At 43.7% G+C, this 23,073-nt stretch overlaps 1 protein-coding gene and 1 long non-coding RNA gene across 2 annotated transcripts; both read left to right on the top strand.

The window, feature by feature from the left end:
• The first annotated feature begins 492 nt into the window (after positions 1-492).
• Positions 493-2,816, top strand: LOC139669923 (uncharacterized). Its single transcript, XR_011697340.1, has 2 exons — positions 493-753; positions 1,065-2,816. It is a non-coding gene; the product is annotated as an uncharacterized lncRNA (long non-coding RNA).
• A 14,470-nt stretch (positions 2,817-17,286) lies between these two features.
• LOC139669919 (nucleolar protein 8-like) lies at positions 17,287-19,832 on the top strand. The gene has a single exon (XM_071550885.1). The coding sequence runs from the start codon at positions 18,285-18,287 to the stop codon at positions 19,452-19,454; it is 1,170 nt and encodes a 389-aa protein (XP_071406986.1). The 5' UTR covers positions 17,287-18,284; the 3' UTR covers positions 19,455-19,832.
• Positions 19,833-23,073: the final 3,241 nt, after the last annotated feature.

Below are 23,073 nucleotides of genomic sequence, written 5' to 3'. Positions count from 1 at the left end.
CTCCTTCTGGTGTTACTATTCATAGTGTTGAATATTCTTATTAGCCACTTATGTCCACATCGTTCTTGATTCTAATTAATGTGGATTTTTTTTCTTCTGAATATAGTGAATTTTGTATTTAAAAACAAACAAAACAGGAGCAAACATTCACAGCCTCGAACGGTTCCACAGACCACAACAAGAATTGCTTGTGGTATCTTATGCAGTAACTTATCAAGACAGTCTTAAATAATGTTTTTTTCTTGAGACATATGAGGTAACGGTCATGAACTGTCTTGCTGTGTTCATACAATTAGTGCACTGAAATCTTCCAGCCTGTCTGATTTACAGGCCCTGTTGAAAGTGAGACCTCAGTCCTCAGCAGGCATGAATTTTCTTGGGAGATGTGGGGTAATGGTGCTGTGCTCTTAATGAAACAGGTGCAATTTCACTGCAATTTCTATCTTGGCATATTAACTGCTGCTGCCTTTTGTTTTTCTTAGTACACAGGGCAGTAATTCAGAGCATTTCTGTTGGAGCCAATCATGTTGTGGGGGATAAGAGATTATGAATGATAGGAAGAATATGAAGAATAGACCTTCTGACTTGATTGCTGTCTTGCTCATGAGTTTTACAAACAGCAGCATTTTCAGAAGTGTTTAAGGAAATCAATTTGTTCTTTTTTGGGCAGAGGGCCCAAAGTTATTTTGTAGATCAGTGGATCTCAGTGAAGAACAAGATGGTTGGGAAGATAGACGAAGATTATTGATTGAGGTGAGTATTTAACATCTCTTCTTTGGTAACTGTGGGCATGAGGAGGGAACACGGCTGCTTATTTGCATGAAGAATTAGTTCAGGACCTCTAGAAAGGCTGGCAATTTTGTAATTGCTGAGGAACTAAACTTCTGTAGTATACAAGTGTGCATAACATCATGTTATGATGTCCCGTCAGGTAAATTAGTGAATCTCTGTAATGTACAGGACCAGTTACTTAAGTGTATGTAAAGATACAGGTGAATTTAGAAACTTGTATTAATCATTATTATTTTATTCATAGTTTTATGTTATATTTTATATATTTTCAGGAATGCCAGAAGAAGCTTGAAAGTTTCCCAGAAGTTAATGAAAAGGCATATATAATGTACATATACATATATACATACATCTCTATACACAGACATATACACATACACCTATATACATGTATACAGATGTATACAAATACATGTAGATATACATAGACATATAGACACAGACATCTATATGTATAAACATAAATACATATGTATACATATTATACATATATACACATACTTAGGCATAAATAGACATACATATATACTTATATATGCATGTCTGTATACATAAATCTAAACATATAGAAATAGACACATAGGCATTCTCCTATATATGTATCTATACATATACACATATACACACACATATATACATATCATACATATATACACACACATATATACATGTACATACATATATACACACATAGACATATATATACACACATATACATATGTGCATACATATATACATATATGCACATTTAAAAATACACACATATATACATAGACCTATATACATACCTATACGTATACACATATGCATACACATATATACCTATCGATACATATATACACACATAGACATAAATATACATACATATACATTCATATGTACACACATATGTATACATACAGTCGCATGTATGTATGTCTAGAATGTATACATATGTACACATATACATATGCATATACACACAGACATTTATATACATAAATACACTACTTACACATACACAAACGTACATACATGTACATATATACACAGACATAAATATACATACATATACAGATATATACCTATACATATAAATAAAAACATATACACATATACAAATACACGTGTACATTCACCTATACACATATCTATGCATATACACATATGCATACACACATAAATACCCCTACATAGATACGCATACATGTATACATATACAGAAATGTACATACATATACATATAGTCACATACACATGTATACATACTTATACATATATACACATACTTCACCATATAAATTCACATACATGTACATATATACATGGTATACATACATATAGTCATACCCATAGGTGTAAATACATATACGTAGATACACATATACATATATACACATATACACATATACAGATAAACACACAGACATAAATATACATAAATATACATCTATACATACGTACACATATGTACATATATATACATAAATATAAACATATACACGTATACAGATAGACATATATATACACACCTATATACATATCTACATATACACATATACATATGCATAATCCATAGATACACATATACATATTTACACACATATACATATATATGTACATATATACGCATATACATATATACATGTACACATACATACACATATATACACAGATACACACATAGATGTAAATACATATGCACAGATACATAAGTACACATATATAAATATATATGCATATATATATACACATAAATGTAAATATATACACATACACAAACACACACACATATATATACATAGACCTATAAACATATATACATACTATACATATACACACACACATACATGCATGTACAATTTTGCACACATATACATATATACACACACATACATATAGTCATATACACATATATACTCATATTCACATACATATATACACATGTAGACATAAATACACATATGTACACATATACATACATACATATACATATATACATATATATGCATGGTATTCAATAAAGGGTTTTATATATATACATATATATATGTATTATGTCTACCTAGGCCTCTGCTGCCAAGTGTCTCCAAGTCCTCCTGGGCACCTGCTGCCAGGCCCAGCCTGGCCCTAGCCCAGGGGTACCCGAGTGTTTTGACTCTTACCTATGTCCAGAGCAGCACAGCTGCCACATTCCCAGCTGGTTGTGCTGTCCCTTAGGCCGAAGCAGCGTCTGTGAGTGCCCTTGGCAGCACAGGAGCATTTCCCAGGGCCTGGGGAAGCATGGCTCTCTGACAGGGAAAAGGAAAACTGATGAGCTCCGTCTGCCCTGGCATCAGGAAGGTACAGGGTGTCCCTGCCCTTTCCCCTGTGCCGTTTCCATCCTGTTCTGCTGTTGATACGTTCTCTGACTGACTTACTGTTATTTTGCCTGCATGCTTTTCTCTGTTCCAAGGGTACACTTTAAAATGCTCAATCAAGATTGATTACCATAGGAGTGAGGGGTTCATCAGACCCGCTGTTAACCCCATCAGTCCCAACAAAAGCCACTGCTGTCTCCTCATCTACCCATCCATTCACTCCAGCATAGAAGGCTATGAGACTGTCAAGCATGATTTTTCCTTTTATTCCACCAGCTTAGAGATGACATTCAGGATGATGTCATCTTCCTAGGGAAGGAGGTGACACCGATGGGCCTGGCATTTCCTAGCTCCTTCTTGCTGCCCTGTTCAGAGACTGGAGTGATGTTGGCTTTTCCCAGTCTCGGGCACCTCTGCTGGGGAATCACCTTCCCTGGCCTGCTGCCAGGGGCAGGAGCAGAGATTCCCCTTGGCCAGGGCTGGAGCCCTGGAGTGGCACTGCTTGAACGGCATTTTCGTCCAACAGTGCCAACCTCGCTGGCCGCCCCAGGGCCTGGCATTTGCCCCTGCGCTTGCTGCAGCAGCAGCCGCCCTGACTCTGTGGCAACGGAGGGCTCGGGACCTGCCTTGGACCCTCGGCTGCTGAGGGGCTGCCTCACAGTGGGTGGTGGGGGGCTGAGGCCAACCCCGCCCATATTCCAGGTGCACGTGGCTTATGTCTCAGTGGCCAATGTGACCTGTGGGGCCAAGGGTACAAAGGCAACTCTGGGTTCAGGCCACCTGACAACGGGAGGAGAAGGAAGAGGAGGATAGAGCTGCCCAGGGAGAGCCTCACAGTTTCAGGCTCTCAGCCTGTGCTGCAACCTCACCCACGTCACACCTCTCAGAATCAGCAAAGGAGCATCTCAAGGTGACTGTGGTGTTCCTTGACTGGACAAGAGAAGGGGGAGAGGGGAAAAGCCTCTCTCCTATTTCAGAGCCAGCAGAGAAGAGTCTGGAGCAGACCTCAGTGTTCCAGTGTCAGGGTCTGACCGCTGAGACGCACCATGTCAGACAGGACAGAGGAAGCCCCCGGAGTGAGTGACCCAGGTGAGACCAAAGTGCCCTTCCCACAGCCGGGCAGAGGGGCTGTCAAGGATGGCCAGTGCAGGGCTGGAAGTGGTGGCAGGGGAGGCAGGAGCCATCCAGCCATCTGGGTGCTGGGGCCCTCCTTTGCTCAGCAAGCCGGGCCCAGCTGGGACAGGAGGCACCTGCTGGGACACCTGTGCCCACAATGGCCCATCCTCTCCAAGGCCTCCAGCCCTGTCCTTCATCCAGGCAGTCACAGAGCAGCCCTTGGGGTCAGTCCCACAGGGATGCTGTCCCCAGCCCTGCAGAGGTGCCATTCCTGGTGCCATTGACTCTCTCCCTTCCAGCATGCCTGCTGTGTAAACGATCAGAGGCTGACCCGGACATCTGTGGGGAAAAACTTGAGAGATGTGGGCTCTGTGCCCACATGTTCTGCCTGGTGAGTTGCTCTCTGGGTTCCCTCCAGCTTTCCAACACGCAGTCCCTGCCACTCTGTCCTTACGAGCGCATCGTCTTTCCTGCAGTTTTTTGCCACTCTCCTTCATCAGCAAGGGAATGAGCGGGTAGGATTCCTGGGCTTTCTCCCAAAGGATATCCTACTGGCTGTCCACCGGCTGGCACAGAAGGTGAGAGCCTGACATGAGCGGGGAGATTTGTACCAGGCGAGGTTTGCTGGAGCTTAGCCCAGACCCCAAGAAAGGAAGACCTGCCCTTGCCAACAGCTCTGGGACCAGGAGGAGACCCCAGGGCTGCTGCTGATGGGGCTGCTGTGCTCTTTCCAGCGCTGCTTCATCTGTGGCCAGAGCGGGGCCACCATCACCTGCTGTGAAATGGAGTGTGACCTGAGCTTCCACCTGCCCTGTGCCAAGGAGGCTGGCTGTGTCACCCAGTACATTGCACCGTACAGGTACCTCCTTTCCCCTCCTCTCCACCACCAGGGAGGAGCCCAGCACTTCTCACCCCACCCATCTCTTGTGTCCCCAGCTCCTACTGCCCTGCACACAGACCACAGCAGGCAGTGGAGGCGACTCCTGAGCCAGGCACCCTGATAAGTGAAAATGCTGGAAAAAGTGACTGCTAAGAGAAAGTTTTGTATTCTAATAGCAGCAAAGTATTTATTGATAATGTTGGAGGCAAAGCCAGTTCGTACTGGGCAAAAACTTGTTCAAGTAAAATAAGCCTAAGTTCATGGTTAACACCTTGTAATTTCCATATTAATGACTGGGCAAAAACGTGGGCAGAGCTTTCCTTTTGGCTTGGAATTTGGGTAGTGGTCTCCTGACTTCATCCCTCGGGTGGTCTCAAAGCGTCTTCTTCACCGTTGGATTTCTGCCTTTTCTTTGTTCAGTGACATGACCTGTCAACCTTGTAAAACCTTGGCTTCAACTCTCCAAAATCTTGATTTTTACCATTTCATCCTATTGAAGTGTCTAGCTTAGTTTAATTTATGACTTCTAACCCATAGTACACTAGTTCCTATAACTACTGGACAATTTGTACCAGAACAAAGTGACTCTAGCACTTTATGCTGTTCAGAGACTTTGCTGTGCAAACAACATTTTGAAAAGCAGAATTAGAAATTTCACAAAACTAGGGATTTTCAGTCCCAGCTGTGTTTCAAAGTATATGAAGTCTTTCATTCAGTTTTAATCCTATTGGGGTTTGATACACATGTACCATTGCTAATATCACTGCTGTTGTTCTGGCTTTAGTGCTTAATTTGTATTATAGCTACACATTGTGCAGTGCCAGAAAGATTATTGCTGCCGCTATGATTGAGTGTACCAGGGAGTTTAAAGACTTGTGAGACGGTGGGCAAATAACTTATAAAAATGTCTCACCAGTGGTAGGTCTTTACTTGTTTAACTTTGGTTAAGACAGTTTTAATACTTTTAATATCATGTTTAATTTGCCATAGCATGTGCTGAGTCATTTTGTTTAGGTGTCTTAGCATTTCTTTAAACAGGTTAAAATTTATGCTAGTTTTGCAATTCAGGTACATTGTAATATGTTGGAAGAAATTTGAACTTGAAAGTTTTTGTGCACAGCCCAGGCCATGGAGAGGGAAACGGGGCCTCTGTATCCTTGAGCCTGCTTCAAGAAGAGCAGTAAACAATAGAAAGAATGCGGCAGCTGCCAGGAGAAGCAGGTAAACACATTGATACAGAAAGGCATAGTTTTGAGAAAAGCACCAATCCAGCTGGTAGCACGCCCTAGCCATAGGCCAATGATACTCCTGTACTATTTGTAGACTGAGAGAATATGCGATATGTGCGTGTGTAATGTAAAGAATAAATCAGAACACTGATCATACTCCCGTGGAGGTTACATCGTGATTCTCACGCCGGAACCCGGGGAGCTCGAAACCGACATTTCTTACTTTAGTAATACAACATATAATTAAACCAAATTCTAACATGTACACAGCTACTGCTTACATAAAATATTTACACTGCTATTTTCACACTACTAAAATACTTAATAAAGGTTTAAGACTGCGGCTATTTTAAAATAAAAGCTTGTGTTAATGTCATTATACTTATGAAAAGTTCAACAACTTGTGTCAAGTGAATTTGAGGATAGTGGGTTTCACAGGTTCTGAAGTCTATTTTTTTCTCTCAGGAGCTTTCTAGGTAGGCTTTTCTTTTACCCAGACTGCTGGGAGGGGGGTTAGCAACACTTTAAACAGTCCATTTCATATTTCTTGAAGAGGGTCTCCTGAGAAATTCTTAACATACACAATCACTAAAGGTACATAAATATAGTTTGCAATCAGGTAATATTTTATTTAACAGAATTTTAATAATTTCTCTTGATTTGTTAGTTTTGCACAGGAATGTTTCTGGTCACTCAGGAAAGGTATCTGTGAAAACTGAAAGATAACAGAAACTGCCCCCCCTCCTCCCCCCTTTCTTAAGAGCTTAAAAGTCAATTTGCTAAATTTCACTTAAAAGGTGTTTTTTGTTTATTGCTCTTTGTTGTATTTCGGTTCTAGTATTTGGGTTTCTCAGACATGTTTTACATTGAAATGTAACTTGTTTTATTGTTGTGAAGAGATTTGGCTTTGCTACTCAGGTTTTTAAATATTGGCATGATAAATCTAATTTTTAGTGTGTTATGCTCAGCTTTCACAAAATGCTAAACTAATTTTTTTAGGTAGCACTGACTTATTCATTATTATTATTATTATTATTATTATTTCATATATTTTTTGTAATCTGATTTTGATGCACTATTTGACTGTTAGATTTTATTTCTTCTGGTACTAGGGCTGCTATTTGTTCTTGACAGTTTCAGCACCTTGTTTTGCCTTAGCATCAGTTTTTATGTTACTTACTTTTTGAACACTGTTACCTCTTTGGTGTTTTTTTACAGTACATAATGGCCACTTCTGATGGGAGTTGTAGTGCTTCTAGCAATTGCAGAATTTTTTCAACATATTTCCTTTGTGCAGTTAAAAGTCCTCTTTCTAAAATGCTCTATGAGCATGGACGATGCCAAAGACAGATTTAAAGTCAGTCCAGATGTTGATTTTGCCAGTTCTAGAGCTCAGGTGAGTGCTATCAGTCTTTCTGGGCTGAAGTTCCTGTAGGCAGAGGATTTCATTTGCTTACCTTTTTTCACAAAGCTGCTACTGGCAGAAACCAATTTTCTGCTTCCAGGAGTGGTTCTTCTTTAAGGTCTGGATGGCTGGAATAAACTGCTTTAGTGGTCTCCAGGCAGTCAGGTACAACAGGTTCAGCTGTGCATGCACTTTCTAGGAACGCAGCTGGTTGACAATGTTAGTCATTTGAATATTTATGAAATTTCCTGGCTTCTTCTATGTTTATGATCACTGCTGCTCTTTGCTTTCAGGCAGCTGGGCCAGCTTTTGCTCACTTCATCTAATTGCTTAGAGAAGTGGCTGCTGGCTTTTTGTCTGGCCCCAGCTGCTCTGTCAGGACCCCCAGGACTTTCTTTGCTGCTCGTGCAAAAACAGCCAGAAGGGCTTCCTCACATCAGGTAATCCCAACGCCGGAACCCTCAGGAGTTCTTGCTTTAGCTGCTCAAAGGCCTTATTTGCTGCAGGGGTCCAGGCTATGTTGTCTTTAGCAGCTTTTAACAGGTTATAGAATAGTTTTGCAGTTAGTCTATCAGCCAGGATAGCTTGGCATTTCAGGAACTGAGAGAGTGGCAGTCAATGGTTACCTTTCTGCTCCAGCACTGCTGACACACCAACCTGTCATGTCCAGAAACGCTCAAAGATCTCTCACTGTCTGTGCTTCAGGTGTTTGGCAGTTGCTTCTTTTCTTGCTGTTCTTGGGGAGCATTATCTTCTAGAAACTGCTTATCTCAGGGGTAACTATTGCTTCTGTATCAGTTGCTTTTTCCTGTTGAGAGACTCAGTACTCATTTAGCAAATTTGGAGTCTACAGAAGAAAATCTTGGTTTTCAGTGGTTATTAATAAGTTACTTATAAATTGCAGAAACATACTTTCTCCCAGTGGCAACTGCTATTGTTTCAGATGTTAAAATCTTTGAGGTAACATTGTCCAAGGTAGCTGTTGTGAGTGGTGTGGTTTTTGGTTGTTTTTTTTTTTTCTTTTTAGCAAATATATTAAAGCTTTCCTACTTAAATGCAAATATTTTCTGACTTTTTGCTAAGGAAAGACAGAAAAGAACATTTTTAAAATCTAATACTTGCTTTTTGTTCTCAGTTATTGGTTTTGCTTCTGGTTGTACTTCTATTTAGATGGGGCTTGCCCATTTTGACTTACTTGGTGTGTTAGTAGCTCAGACTCAGGATACACTTAATCTAAATTTGATTAATATTTTGATTATTCTGTTTTGGTTTCACACAGTTCATAGCTAAACTCAAAGCTGTTATCAATTGTTTTTCTTTTTTCTTGAATTCAATTTTACAGCTTCCAGATTTTCTAACAAATTTTTGCCCATAAGGGTTTGTACAAATTTGGTAAACATAAAAACTGATGTACTTCATTTGTTTTCTCATTTTAAACTTAAGGGGTTTCAAAAGAAAGCTTTCTCTGTTTGACCAGTTGCACACCTGTGACTTGAACAAATTTATGACTTTTAAGTATCAATTTTTGATTTAAAACAAAAGCTGTAGTTCCAGTGTCAAGCAGCAACAGTTTTTTTCTAATGTTTATATTTTTATATTGGAGCTGCTACTACAATTTTAAGTACCACCACATCTATTGTATAAAATACTTACATGTAATAAACAATTGCAAAACAAACAAATCCTAATTTTAGGTCTTGTCCAGTGTGGCATGCTTACAGTTAATTTTTCAACACTGCCACATTTTGGCAGGGTAATACTTTCAACAATATGATCTTAGATGTTTTAGGTATTGAGTAACTTTTCTGAAAACAAATAAAACAACTCAGAAAACAGTAACTTCACACAAAACTCTTAACTCTTTTTTTTTTACAATAAGGCATACACACAAAACTCTCAACTTGTCTAAAAACAAGACAACCACACAGAAGACAGTAACCACACACACAAATCTTAATTTTAGGCTTTATCCAGTGGGCTATTTTTATAGGCAATCTATCAGAGGTACCACTCATTTACAACACAATAGCCCACATTGTCAGTGGGATTATAAACAAAAACTTATTTCAAACATATAGTAATTTCTCTAAATCCAAAATCACACACACAACTCTTAAAATGCACAACACTGCTTAATTCTAAAACAAACATAAAGTACATACACAGACTTCACACTCAGCTCGTGGCTGATCATATCTTATTCATTCACTAATCACATGTATACTACAAATTAACACCTCAACTTACTTTTTCACAGTATACAAGACAGCTCAGACACCCAATAACTTTTACCTGTGTCTCATTTACTAATCACACATAAATTATTCAAAACTAAAATGCACACGAGAACTGGTACACACAAAGGCTTGGCTCAGACACACTTAAAACCTGGGCAAACAGCTCAGACACAGACAAAAACTTAGATAATAGCAAACAATTTGCACAGAGAAAAGCAATGCTGTAAGAGCCCACAGAAAAAAAACAAACACTGCGAGCTGCGTCTGTAGGATTTTAACACTTAAAGCACAGAGTAGTTTCTCTAATACAGAAAACACAGAGAAACACAGGATTCTGGAATTACAGGTACAGATAGAGGTACAGAGAGTTAGCTCCGTGCAGGGAAGAATTCCCTTTTTAAAGGGGACATTGCCTACTGCTTCTGGAGGAATTTAATACCAGGACACAGATACAGGTACAAGCAGGAAGATGAACTCTGGGGAGGATATCTCACAACCCCCATTCACTTCTGCAACAAGATGTCTCTTGTTATCCTTTAGGTTACAGGACAGGAAAACAGAAATACCTTTTGGCAAAATGCAGCGAGTTCTTTTCCACCCCTGTAAAAGGCACTGAAGAAGGGGGAGCCCCTCTAGGTAAAACTCACCTAGGGGTGCCCAGGGGGTCCCCAATCACCTACGGATTATGCAGCCAGATGGAAATGTCCCGCTGGGGTGCCAAATCTGATAAGCGAAAACGCTGCAAAAAGTGACTGCTAAGAGAAAGTTTTGTATTCTAATAGCAGCAAGGTACTTATTGATAATGTTGGAGGCAAAGCCAGTTCGTGCTGGGCAAAAACTTGCCTAACTTGTTCAAGTAAAATAAGCCATTTATAGTCTTAAGTTCATGGTTAACACCTTGTAATTTCCATATTAATGACTAGGCAAAACCGTGGGCAGAGCTTTCCTTTTGGCTTGGAATTTGGGTAGTGGTCTCCTGACTTCATCCCTCGGGTGGTCTCAAAGCGTCTTCTTCACCGTTGGATTTCTGCCTTTTCTTTGTTCAGTGACATGACCTGTCAACCTTGTAAAACCTTGGCTTCAACTCTCCAAAATCTTGATTTTTACCATTTCATCCTATTGAAGTGTCTAGCTTAGTTTAATTTATGACTTCTAACCCATAGTACACTAGTTCCTATAACTACTGGACAATTTGTACCAGAACAAAGTGACTCTAGCACTTTATGCTGTTCAGAGACTTTGCTATGCAAACAACATTTTGAAAAGCAGAATTAGAAATTTCACAAAATTAGGTTTTTTTGGTCTCTTTTTCCTCCACACCCAATGCCTCATCTGCATGGAGCCTGTGGAGGACAGAAAGACTTTCAAGACCATGGTGTGCCCAGAGTGCAAAAGCATCTGGTTCCACAGGGACTGCATCCAAGTAGGAGCAGTTTCCTCACCCCCAGGGGCACAGCAGGGGCTCAGCAGCACCAGGGCCTCACTCAGTGCTGCTTGTTTCTCCTGCAGGGACAGGCTCTGTCTGCAGGTATTTTAGCCTTCCAGTGCCCCCTCTGCAGAGGCCATCGGGAATTTCTCGTGGATATGTTCACTGTGGGGATCTGAATCCCCTTGACGTTGGTGTCCTTCTGCTGGGCTCACAACACAGGAGGGTGCAAGTGCTGTGCCTTGCCAGGGCATGCCCCAGCACTCTTGGCCCTACACTGCTTTGGGAGGGCCACGTTCAGCTTCTCACAGGAGTTGGAAATGGCACAGTGGAAAGGGCAGGGACTCACCTGCCAGATGCCAGGGCAGGCGGAGCTCATCAGTTTTCCTTTTCCCTGTCAGAGAGCCATTATGGGAGGAAGGCGATGCATTCAGGGACCTGGGAGTGAGGCACCACCAGTGCAATGCCAGAGAGTGTCTTTATCCAGGAGGCAGAGAGGAGGCAGAGGAAGAGGGGTAAGTTGCCAGAGGGGGGCCGTGGGGGGCTCTGCAGAGGATCTGTGCCTTGGCAAGGGCTGAAAGCAGAAGGAGCCTGAAGGAGAGCTTGGCCAGATATCCCATGCTTTTGACACTTTGTCCTCACGGCCATCAACCTTTTTGCTTCCCCAGGCCCTGGGAAATGCTCCTGTGCAGCTCCTGTGCTGCCGAGGGTACCCACAAACGCTGCTCCAGCCTGACAGACAGCGCAACCAGCTGGGAATGTGGCAGTTGTGCTCCTCTGGACACAGGTAAGAGACAAAGCACACAGGTGCCCCTGGGCTGGGGCCATGCAGGGCCTGGCATCAGGTGGCCAGGATGGCTTGGCAGAGCCTGTCTGCTCCAGGAGGGCTGGGGGCACTGCTCTGGCCCAGCCTGCCTTGGGCCTGGGGAGCCCTTGACCTTCCCGCTTCCCCTTACAGCCCCCGGGAATGAGTCAGAGCTGGACATCCCTGACCTGGGCACACAGGACAGCAGCTCCTCCACCAGTCCTGGGCCTGACCTCACACAAAATGGCTCCTGCCAGCAAGGTCAGGCCCCAGATCCACAGGGCCAGCGCAGAACTCTGCGTGACAGAACCCATGTGCCAACACCAAGTGCTGGGCAGCGCCAGGCCAGGCAGAGACAATCGGGGACATCCCGCAGGCAAAACTGCTCCCGCCTGCAACGTCAGACCCCAGATCCACCTATCGGGTCCACAAGTCCCCATGACAGGAGCTGCGTGAGACCATCAGGTATTGCGAGTCGCACATCAGGGACATCGCGCAGGCAAAACTGCTCTCGCCAACGTCAAAACTCAAATTCATCCAGCCTGTCCAGAAGGCCCCACGACAGGAGCTGCCCGCCTGCACCGAGTGCTGGGAGGCGAAACCGAAGGGAGAACGCATCGGGAACATCCCGCAAGGGAAACCACTCCTGCCTGCAATGGCACAACCCAGATCCACCTGGCAGGTCCACAAGTCCCCATGACAGGAGCCATGTGAGACCATCAAAAAAATTGTTTACTCCAAAACAGGTAACAATCTCAGGGGAAAAAAGATTTGTTTTCTTGCACTGGTTCCTTAAGAGTTAATTAAATTAAATCCAATTAAAGTAAAAATAATTTTAAGACACAGATCACTGCACAGCCTCCAAAGACAGAAGTTAAATCAGGAATCTAATGAGGGCAAAGGCTTTAAAGACCTTCTAAGGATCCTGATTGCATTAGAAGCAGATCCAGCTGTTTTAAATTTGCTGTAATAGAACAACAAACTGCTCTACAGGTGAAAACCATTCCTAATCAGATATAAAAATGGAATCCAGCTCTGACCAATTAACCTAACGACTCCCCTGGTTAATGAGGCACAGCTGTCCCAACACAGCAGCAAAATCTGCCTTCTGGTTAAACACCAGGAGAGAGGCACAAACTGCAACCGTGTTTCACAAACAGTTCAAAACACCTCAAATTCCAGGGAAAACGGTAATCTGACATTCAGCCTAGGCCTGACACATTCAAGGGACTGTGCAGGAGATGATGCAGCTCAACACTGATGTATTAATATTTTCAACCAGGAAAAAACCTAAGTTGATTTTATGTGTTTTAAACCATCCCTACTCTACCTGCAAGATCCACACTAACATTGTTCAATAGAAAGGGATGAGGAGGGAATAGGATTTTGTTGGTTTATTTCATAGGAAACGGCATCGGAATAAGAGGCACAAGAAAGCAACATTTGAAAATATGGTTTGCATTAAAGACTTATTTAGTGAATAAAGTACATGGAATTAAAGAATCCCCATGGCTGTGCAATTCATGAAGTGAATGACAACAAGCAACAACTAGAAGTTCTCCAACTTTTAAAGCATCCTATTAGTTTGGAGGTGGGAATTTAACTGGATACAGGGGAGAAAGTTATGGTCATTACAAAGAGTATGGTGGGAAAAAGAAAAACACTACAGCAGCAGAACTTCATCCCACCTTAGCCAATCCCTCTTTTAAACAACAATAACAGGACACACAAACTGCTTACAGCTACTTGAACCCAAGGCTTTCACTAGACTGCAGAAGACTCAAAGACTATTTGTGACTTCAGAGAGCTTTAACTCCAGAAAAAAAACCCCACCTCGTACATATTTTTAATTATAAAGCAACAAGTAAACTCTTCTCACTCTAAACATACATACCTAAGCACATCACACATGTGTATTTATGCGTGTATTTATATACTTTTGTGCATCAACAGCGCTCATTCCACACTTCTACGCACCTGCCCGTCCACACCCCCGAGCCGCGGATTTTACGCCGCCACAAGCGGAGCCGGGAAGCGCCTCGGAGGGTCTGGGAGCAACGAGCGGGGGTTCGGCCCCGCAGGGACCGCGCCCGCCGGAGCCGGTGCCGCCCGCCGAGACTCGGGCTGGGAGCACAGACGTGCCCCGGGGGCGCGGCCGGGAACGGGGAGCCGCGGGCAGCGGGACCGGGGGACGGCACCGGGGAGCCGCGAGCGGCGGCACCGGGGGTTGGAGCGGAGCTGCCGGGAACGGGGAGCCGCGGGCGGCGGGACCGGGGGACGAGATGAGCGGCCGGAAACGGGGAGCTGCGGGCAGTGGAACCGAGCGGATCGGCCGGGAACGGGGAGCCGCGGGCGGCGGGACCGAGGGACGGAAGGGATGAGCGGCCGGGAACGGGGAGCCGCGGGCGGCGGGACCGAGGGACGGAAGGGATGAGCGGCCGGGAACGGGGAGCCGCGGGCGGCGGGACCGAGGGACGGAAGGGATGAGCGGCCGGGAACGGGGAGCCGCGGGCGGCGGGACCCAGGGGCGGGTCAGCTGTTCCCGCGCCCGGCGCGCGCCCCCCGCGCCTTTCGAAACGCGCGCCAAGCCCGCGCGCTGCGCGCGTCTGGACGCTAGCACTGCTGCTTCCCGAGCGGGGGGCGGCCGGTCGCGCCTTCTTTCCCCTCCTTCTGAAAGAACGGCGCCGCTGAAGGGACAGTAGCAAAGCTCCTCGTTAGACACGAATGGGAAAAGCGTTGCTTTGGCGGTTGTTCCTGTGTTTTTGTTAATTTCTGCTCATGTATTGCAGAAAACGCCCCTGCTTTTCTTCGTGATTGGTTACGCCCAAGGCGCCCTTCGTCACAAGACCCAGCCCATGTGTTCCCACCACACTTGACCGGCGGGAAACATGAAGCCTGCAGAGAACCCGGCTGCCTAACGAGGCGGAACCCTTTCCGCGTGAGAGCTGGGAAGAGGTGCTGGGGGGAAGGTAAATCGAGTGTCGCCGCGGGGAGGGCACATGGCGGCGGTGAGGGAGGGGGGCGGCGGTGAGGGAGGGGGGCGGCGGGTCTGGGGGCGAGGGGCTGTTCCTCGGGCCCCCTTTGCCGGGTGGGGGTCTCTCGGGCCGGGCCCGGGCCCCTCTGCCGGGCGTCCCTCGGCAGCTCCTGACGCGGTCGGGTCTGTGCGGGTCTCCCATGCTTCCGAAAGAGCACCCCGGGTTATGCGGTAACGAGCCGCTGCCATTCACGATCGCGCAGCCGGTGATGCGATTCGAGGTTTAAGGCAGCCCCCGGTGCGGAGCAGCAGCGCGGGGTTTGCGGGCGCTGGACAGAGCAGGGAGCGCTGTTGGGGGAGCGATTTGCCCGTAATTTGACATTCCAGGCGCACTGGCCCCTGCGGCGCCAGTGTCGGTGAGCTGTTGTTGTCTCCCCGCAGGAAAGCGGAGTGTGTGTTCCTGGTGTGATGCTTTGACTTCAGGCATAGAGAAGGAACAGGTTTCCAAGCGTTTGTATGTTGGAGGGCTTGGCCATACGGTGTCTAAGGCCGAACTGGAGGAAAGATTTGAGAAGTTTGGGCATGTTTTGGATGCAGAAATTATTACCAGAAAAGATGATCAGGGTATGTTTTGTTTTATCTTTTCAAGGTTCATTGCTTTTCAGTTTGAAGCGTGAAATGGAATTTCTGCTTCAGAGTCACTTTATTTTCACAAAATAGCTTAATTTTCAGTTTTAAAGGAAACACTGATATTACACAGAAGTTAACTGGATGTTTGCCATTGATCAGGGAACCCTGTGAAAACTTTTGCCTACGTCAGTGTCAGCATTTCTGATGCCGAGCTTAGAAAGTGTAAGTACATCTTTCTGGTTTTTACTTGTTGATGTTTTTGAGCCAGGTTGTTTTACTGATAACACATCTGATGTCACAACAGGATGTGGTCAAGGTAGAGCTTGTTTTATTCTGTTGCCTTCTTTAAGCTTCAATTTTATGGGTACCTTTCAGGTACAAACTTAAACCAAGTGAGCAGTGAGGTGTAATATCACGCTAAAGAAACGTCAGCCTGTCATAGAAGGAGGTGTAGTGAAGTCTGGGCTGTGCTTCTTTAACGTAAAAAATACTTATTTTCCCATCTCGTTGTTTTGCAGGCATGTCAATTTTAAATAAAACAAAATGGAAAGGAGGGACACTGCAAATTGAGTTGGCCAAAGAAAGCTTTTTGCAGAGGTAAAAATCAGTTTTTAAAAATGCGTGTTGCTGCTCAAGTTACCCTTCTTCTGTTTATCTGATAATATTATGGCTGTGCTTTCATCTTCTACACTCTTTCAGTTTTCATAGAGAGTGGTGGAGTGTTGATGCATGTGTGATACTGCAACGTGATTTATGTCGTTATTCCCTTAAAGGGAACGTCAAGGTGTTGATTCCTTGAGCAGTGGGTGGCTGCTGTTCTGTGGGAGGGGGTCCCTGCCAGCTCGAATCCAGCACATGGGCTTTATTTAGTAGAGTACTTTTCCCATGTCTGATGTACTTCTTGGTACAGGCTTGCCACAGAGAGGGAGGAAGCAAAGCTGCAGAAAGAAAAGCCACAGAGAAATAACCAAGCATGTCTGTTGGAATCACTGAAAAAGGCTGGAGTTGTGGACTTCCACATGAAAGCAGTCCCAGGTACAGAGGTGCCAGAACACAAGGTATGCTGGGGGAGATGTGTAAGAGAAGTAAACCAAGAAAAAGCAAGCTCATTATATCTAAATTTATGCTAAATCTCTGTGCCTTATGTAAAGACATGTAATTATTGGGGGTGACAGTCCAAGTTGTGAAAAGTGGGCTGAAGAAATACCTCCTGTAGAGACAAGGAGAAGGCTCCTGTTATTCAGAGAGAGTGCTCAGGCATTGGAATGGGCTGCCCAGAGAGGGGGTGGATTCCCCATCCCTGGAGGTTTTTCAACTGAGCTTGGCCGTGGCACTGAGTGCCATGATCTGGTAAAGGGACTGGAGTTGGCCCAAGGGTTGGACTTGATGATCTCAGAGGTCTTTTCCAACCCAATCCATTCTATGATTCTGTGATTCTTTGCAGTGACTGGAAATAATTGTGATCTGCTTGTCCCCTCTCGTGGTGTTAAATCAGGAAATGCTTTGTTCCTTGTGTATGTTGGGAATTTGCATAAGCCTGTAGCATAATGTACATTCATGTCACCCTTAAAAGCTTGTAAAGAGACTGTGTGACTCACTTTTATACAGCACATAATTTTTGGTGGCTGGGCTGTCAGGAACTGCTCTCTGTGCTTCACATTCAGGATTAGGGTCTGCACGTGCTTACAAGAGGAAGATTAAAATCACTGAACATGCAAATTAAGACAGGAAAAATTATATTAATTGGAAAGTTTTGAAAATTATTTGCAAAGCACAGAATGGTGTTAGAGGGATTTTTGTGTGTGTGTGGCAAAGGGGAAGAGAGCAAAATAATAGTGATTCTGTCTGTGCAGTGGCTGCTGTTAACTCATAAACCAGAAGCCATATATTAGACATAGTACTTGCAAAGTAAAGAAATTTACTACTTTGTTATCATTCTTTATTTGCAGGTCGTAGAAGTTTGGGGGTTTGGTTGGCTTTGGGTTTTGTTGTTTTTGAGAAGGAAGCTGGCTAAGTTGCACAGTACGATTATATCTCACTAAAGAGCATAAACAAAAATGAATTAGTCACAGATGGTTCTTTTATTAGTAGTTCTGTTATCCAAGAACAAACATCTTTCTCTGTTCCAGGGTTACTTCCACTCTCTTTTTGTTTAACACCGTTTACTTTTCTTTTCCTATAGAAGTGGGTTGTTGGTAAATTTGGCAGAGTCTTGCCTGTCCTCCACCTCAGGAATCCGCAAAAGAATAAAATATCCTTTTCCTACTGTTTGGGCATAGGCACAGTTCCCTTCCTTCTTCTGTCATATGGAGAAACAGTTGCTGAACAGTCTTAATTTTGATTGCTATGTCAGACTCAATTTACTGAATCCCTCAAGTGTGTCTTGCAGTAAATTTGTGTGATTTGGAGCAGTTTCTTAGACTGCACAAGTCAGTTGCTTAAAGACATGAGATGAAAAAGGGCTCCTTGTTGTCCTTTCGTGTAGAATTCAGCCTGTTCAGAAAGACTCGAGTCTGTTTGCTGGAGGAATCTTGTTTTAATTCCTTAACTCAGACCAACATTGTGAAATATGACCCCTCAAAGTACTGCCATAACCTGAGGAAGCTGGAGCCAGACCGGGCACAAGCAGCTCCTGTGCCTGAGCTCACCCAGCACTTGGAAGGGAGAGATGTCAGTGCAAACAGGAAACGACAAGGAGAGTTCTCTGGGATGAAGAAACCACCTAAAAAACCGAGGCCACTGTGCAGTGAGGCCCTGAATGGAGCAGCAGCTCTGTCCTCTGGGTGCCAGCCCCGTCCAAAACACACCAGCTCACCACAGCTGAGCCAGAGATCAAACCCCAAACCCAATGACGAGTTGAAATTGCCTCCATCGAGGAGTCTGGATCGTAAAACGCCAGGCAAAGGTTTATCATCAGATCAGAGGAATGTTAGTGGAGTTACAGCTCGAAATAACACGAGTGTTTCTGACAGTGATGTTGATTCTGAAGAGGAGATCAGAGCCATGGTAAAGAAAGAGACAGAAAAATGGAAAGCTGGAAATGCTGAGACTGAAAGTGACCCCTTGGAAATCACTGGGGATGATTTTGGATTAAAATACAGTAGTCACTGGTCCTTAAGCAAGCCAGATGCCATGAAGAAAACCACTAAAGGAAGTTACAAAGAGACTGTGGAATATGGTAATGGTTATGATTCAGCAGATACAGATGAAATTATTGCTGAAGGTAAAACTCCAGATCCAAATAGCAGCAAAACTGCAATTTTAGAAGATTCTGAACAGATGAAGGTGGAAAGTAAAAAAATCCTAGCTAACAAAAAAAGTGGTTTGTTAAATGACTCATCACTGAAAACTCAAAATGTAGAAGGAGAACACATTGAAAAAAAGTGGAAAATTAAAAAATCCAAAATTGGTGCATTGCAAACTTCAGCAGTTACCAGTACAGCAGAGACAAGTGATAGTGAGAGCTCTCACTCGGAGTCTGAGCAAGGGGAGTCTGAAATCAGTTCTGACTATGAGTCCATGATGCAAAACTGTTACCGCTTAGACCTTTCCTTACATGACTTAAAAGCATTGGCTGCCAAAAACACTGGGACACCTGCAGAGGAATCTGATGGTGCATAGAGTTCTGCTCAGTCCCCTGCTGAAGAAAATCCTAAGGGTAATGCAAATAAACCAAAACTTCCTAAATGTCACCCTGCAGATAAAAAAAAAAGCATCTCTCCTGACGATGTGCTGGCTGATATTTTAGCAGGGGAGAATAAGGAAAGCTCCAAGGGACAAAATAATTCACGTTTGAAATATCAGCCCTTCAGGGGAATGGGGTCCCTTTGTGTGAAAGAGTCAACTAAGGACAGTACTGGGTTAAAGAAGGGGTCTGTAGGTTTAGGACTTGGAGCTTGTGTATTTTCTTCTGGGGAGGAGTCATCTAAAAGACAGCCCAAGAACCATCCATTGTGTGCACTTCAAGTCAGCAGTAAAAAGAGACAAAATGTGCCCAGTGAGCAGCATGAGGCACCGTCACCTGGTGCCTCCTCAGCAGATGAGAGACATCAGCCTGTTTCCAGGCCACGTTTACAGGGGAAGAAAAAAGACAGGAGTTCTCCACAAGACCACAGTTCAGAGCATGGAGCTGCCTCTCCCAGCCCTGATCAGAGTGACAGTGAGAGCAGTGACAGGGACAGCAACGCTGCAGGGGCTCTGAAACACGTTAAACGGCAACGGGAGAGCCCAAAACTGCTTTCCAAAAAAATGAAGATGAATGTAAGCAATAAAAAGCCAGAATGCGAAGCTAATACATGTGAGAACAGGAAGACAAGCCTTCTAGAAGATAAGGAGCTTTGTCTTCATGCTACTGCTTCAAAGGAATCTGCAAGAGACAAACAGGAGCAGGACAACCAGAGGAGGCTGGCGGCTCTGGAGGAGAGACACAGGGAGAGAGAACTCCAAAAGAAACTCATTCAAGGAGCACTTTCGAATCTGGTAATTACACTCACAACTTTTATCTGAATAGTCCAGAGTACAAGGAAAAGGGTAATTAATGTATGTGAATTAAGATTCCTAAAAATCATAGTCTGGATTTTCTGATACATTGCCAGTTTTGAGTATATACAAAATCCTGCATACCTCGTCCCTGGAATGCCTCTGGAGTTGCAGGAGGAATAGCAGAGGTCATGGAAACGCCTTTTAGATACTTCTGTATTAGTGCAGCAAGTACTTGCTGTGTTTGACCTGACATTTCCCCCTTTCCTAGGACAGCCAGCCAGCAGGGAAGCACAAACACATCCTATTCGATTCAGACACGGAAAATGAGACATTGAAAAAAGACGCAAGTTTGGGAAATATGCCTGGAGAAGTAAGTGTTATTAGGCAAAAGCCCTGTGTGACCATGCCTTTTGTTCTGAAGATTAGATTTCCTAGTGAAGTGCCAGAGAAATGTAGGTAAGTTTTGAATTAACATCAGACAGGTTTGACAGTACTTAACCATTCATCTGAGAAAGCTTGAGAGCTTGGAGAATTTGGAAGGAGTTTGAGATTGGTACAGAAGGTATTCTAACTTAGAAGAGAAAGAACTTCTGTATAATTAGTGTTGAAATTCCTCTGCTTTTAGGCAAAGGCAGGGGAGGAGATTGGGCTTGAGCAGTACAGAAGTACTCTGCTCTTTCTGAGACTGGATGAACTGCTAAGGCAGTATCTTGTTTTTGTTGAGCTCCAAAGAACTGTGTAAGGTTTCGTCTTTACTATCATTAGCAGACTCCTCATGATTTTACTGCCATGGTTTAGTACAATTAAATACTTATTTTTTTCTCAAATAGAACTTCTTATCTATGACATTTTTTAATCGCATCTCTGCTAAAACTTTAAAGCATTGGGTTTGCTTTTGTTGGGATTTTGCCTTATAAATGTATTGAGATTAGGACCATTATCGTTATTTAGCCATTGACATTTTTACCTTCCTTGATGTAATCAGAAATTTGCAATTTTTTAACTGTTGTAAAATCTGAGTTGCCCATTTGTAATGGTTCTACCCATGGCTTCCTCAGTAACCACTGTATCTAAGGAAGTTACAAGTATTCCACATGTGTCTTCCACATAGTAGGGGAGGAGGGGTTTTTGGTTTTGGTTGTCCCTTTTTCCTTGGCCGGGGTTGCTGGTGGGAGAGGCTGGAGTCTGATCCCTTCGGTTGCTGGTGGTTCTCCTGTCCTGGGTGAGATTGTTTCATGCTTGTTCCCCTTCCTTGAAGTTTTTAATTGTGTTTGTCTGTTTCATTTGGGTTTTTTTTGGTTTGGTTTTGTTTCTTCCCAATTTTCTTGTTGATCAGTCCCCTTTTCCCTTTCCCCTGGGGGTGGGATCCTACGTACTGTGTACACAGTGTGATTGTGAATGTTAGAAAATATAATTTCTTCTTTTTATTCATTTCAGTTTCTTTTGAGTTAATTTCTTTTCAGTGTTTCTTCCGTTTGCTGGGGAGGCTTTTGAGAGGGGGGAAGGGGGGCCAGTCGAGAGTTGGTAAAAAGCTAGGCTAAACCTGGACACCATTACGTGGATATTTTGCCCATGATGAAATGGAATAATCATAATTTTAATTTTATAATTATAAACCAGAGTTGCACGAGGTGTGTATACAAGATAAGATTGGCAGCATGTTGATCAGTGCTGGAAATGCACAGGGTTGTGCAGGAAATCCACTTTTTCAGGAAAACTGGAAAGGACATGAACAAAGTTGGTACTGATTTATATTCTCAGATGTAAATAACCTCCTTCTTTTGTTTTTCCTTTTTGTTTAACAAAGGATACATCTGCTCCCAAGCCTTCAGGCAAACTGTTTGACAGCAGTGAGGACGAGGAAGACAACACGGACAATGAACGATTCATAATTAAGCCACAGTTTGAAGGCAAAGCTGGGGAAAAAGTGAGTGAACCCATCACTGGAATTTAATTTTCCTCTGAGAGTCTATAGGGCCACTTCAGAGGAACAGAACTGGTAGGCTTGTATTATTACTGAGTATGATTTATATCAATTTAAAATAGAATTCCCTTCAACAGAGGAAAGAGTGGCCATGGAGGAAATAATGTGTGGTGTTATCTTTGTATCCAAAGAAATTCCTGGAAAAGGCCTCAAGAGCTAAAGATTATTAGTATGTTGCCATGAAGTATGAAAAGAAAGGGATTGAACGTTGCTGATTTCCTCCTCCAGTGCTTAAGAGCACTTGTTTCATTTGTTTAGCTCCTGAGGCTGCAGTCCCGATTTGGCACCGATGAAAGATTCCGCATGGACGCCCGATTCCTGGAGAGTGACAGTGAGGAGGAAGGTAAAGCTGCCCATACTTCCTGGTTACTGGTAGTAATGGAGCCATATCATGGAGCTTTAGCTTTTGAAGCACCTTATGACCTCCTTTACCTTCTTTGGTGATCCCTTAAAAGAAAACCACCCACCTCTGCTGTGGCTCTGCATGAGAAACACCAGGGGTGGCTGTGCTTTCTTAAAGGTGTATGCTGCAAAAGTATTTGGAACAGCTGAGTGAGGCACATGTGCCTAATAAAACAACATTTGAGACTATTTTTAATACAGCATGATATCAGAATGTGTTTATCCACATTGAAAAACTGGGTAAGCGGTGACTTAGAAAAACCCCCTTTTGGATCATTATATTCATTTAAACTGTTTGTTTTGTAGCCATCCTGCAGCCTGTGGCTGATTTGGCAGTCTTAAGTAGGGTCATTTTTTTTCTTTAGCAGCAGA

This window comes from Pithys albifrons, chromosome 3 (assembly GCF_047495875.1).
Source record: "Pithys albifrons albifrons isolate INPA30051 chromosome 3, PitAlb_v1, whole genome shotgun sequence".
Classification (NCBI taxonomy): Eukaryota; Metazoa; Chordata; class Aves; order Passeriformes; family Thamnophilidae; genus Pithys; species Pithys albifrons.
This window is presented reverse-complemented; position numbering and strand designations above follow the sequence as displayed.

Coding starts and splice junctions, on each gene's coding strand:
- LOC139669919 (XM_071550885.1), top strand. CDS start 18,285: ATGAAAAAGGGCTCCTTGTTGTCCTTTCGTGTAGAATTCAGCCTGTTC.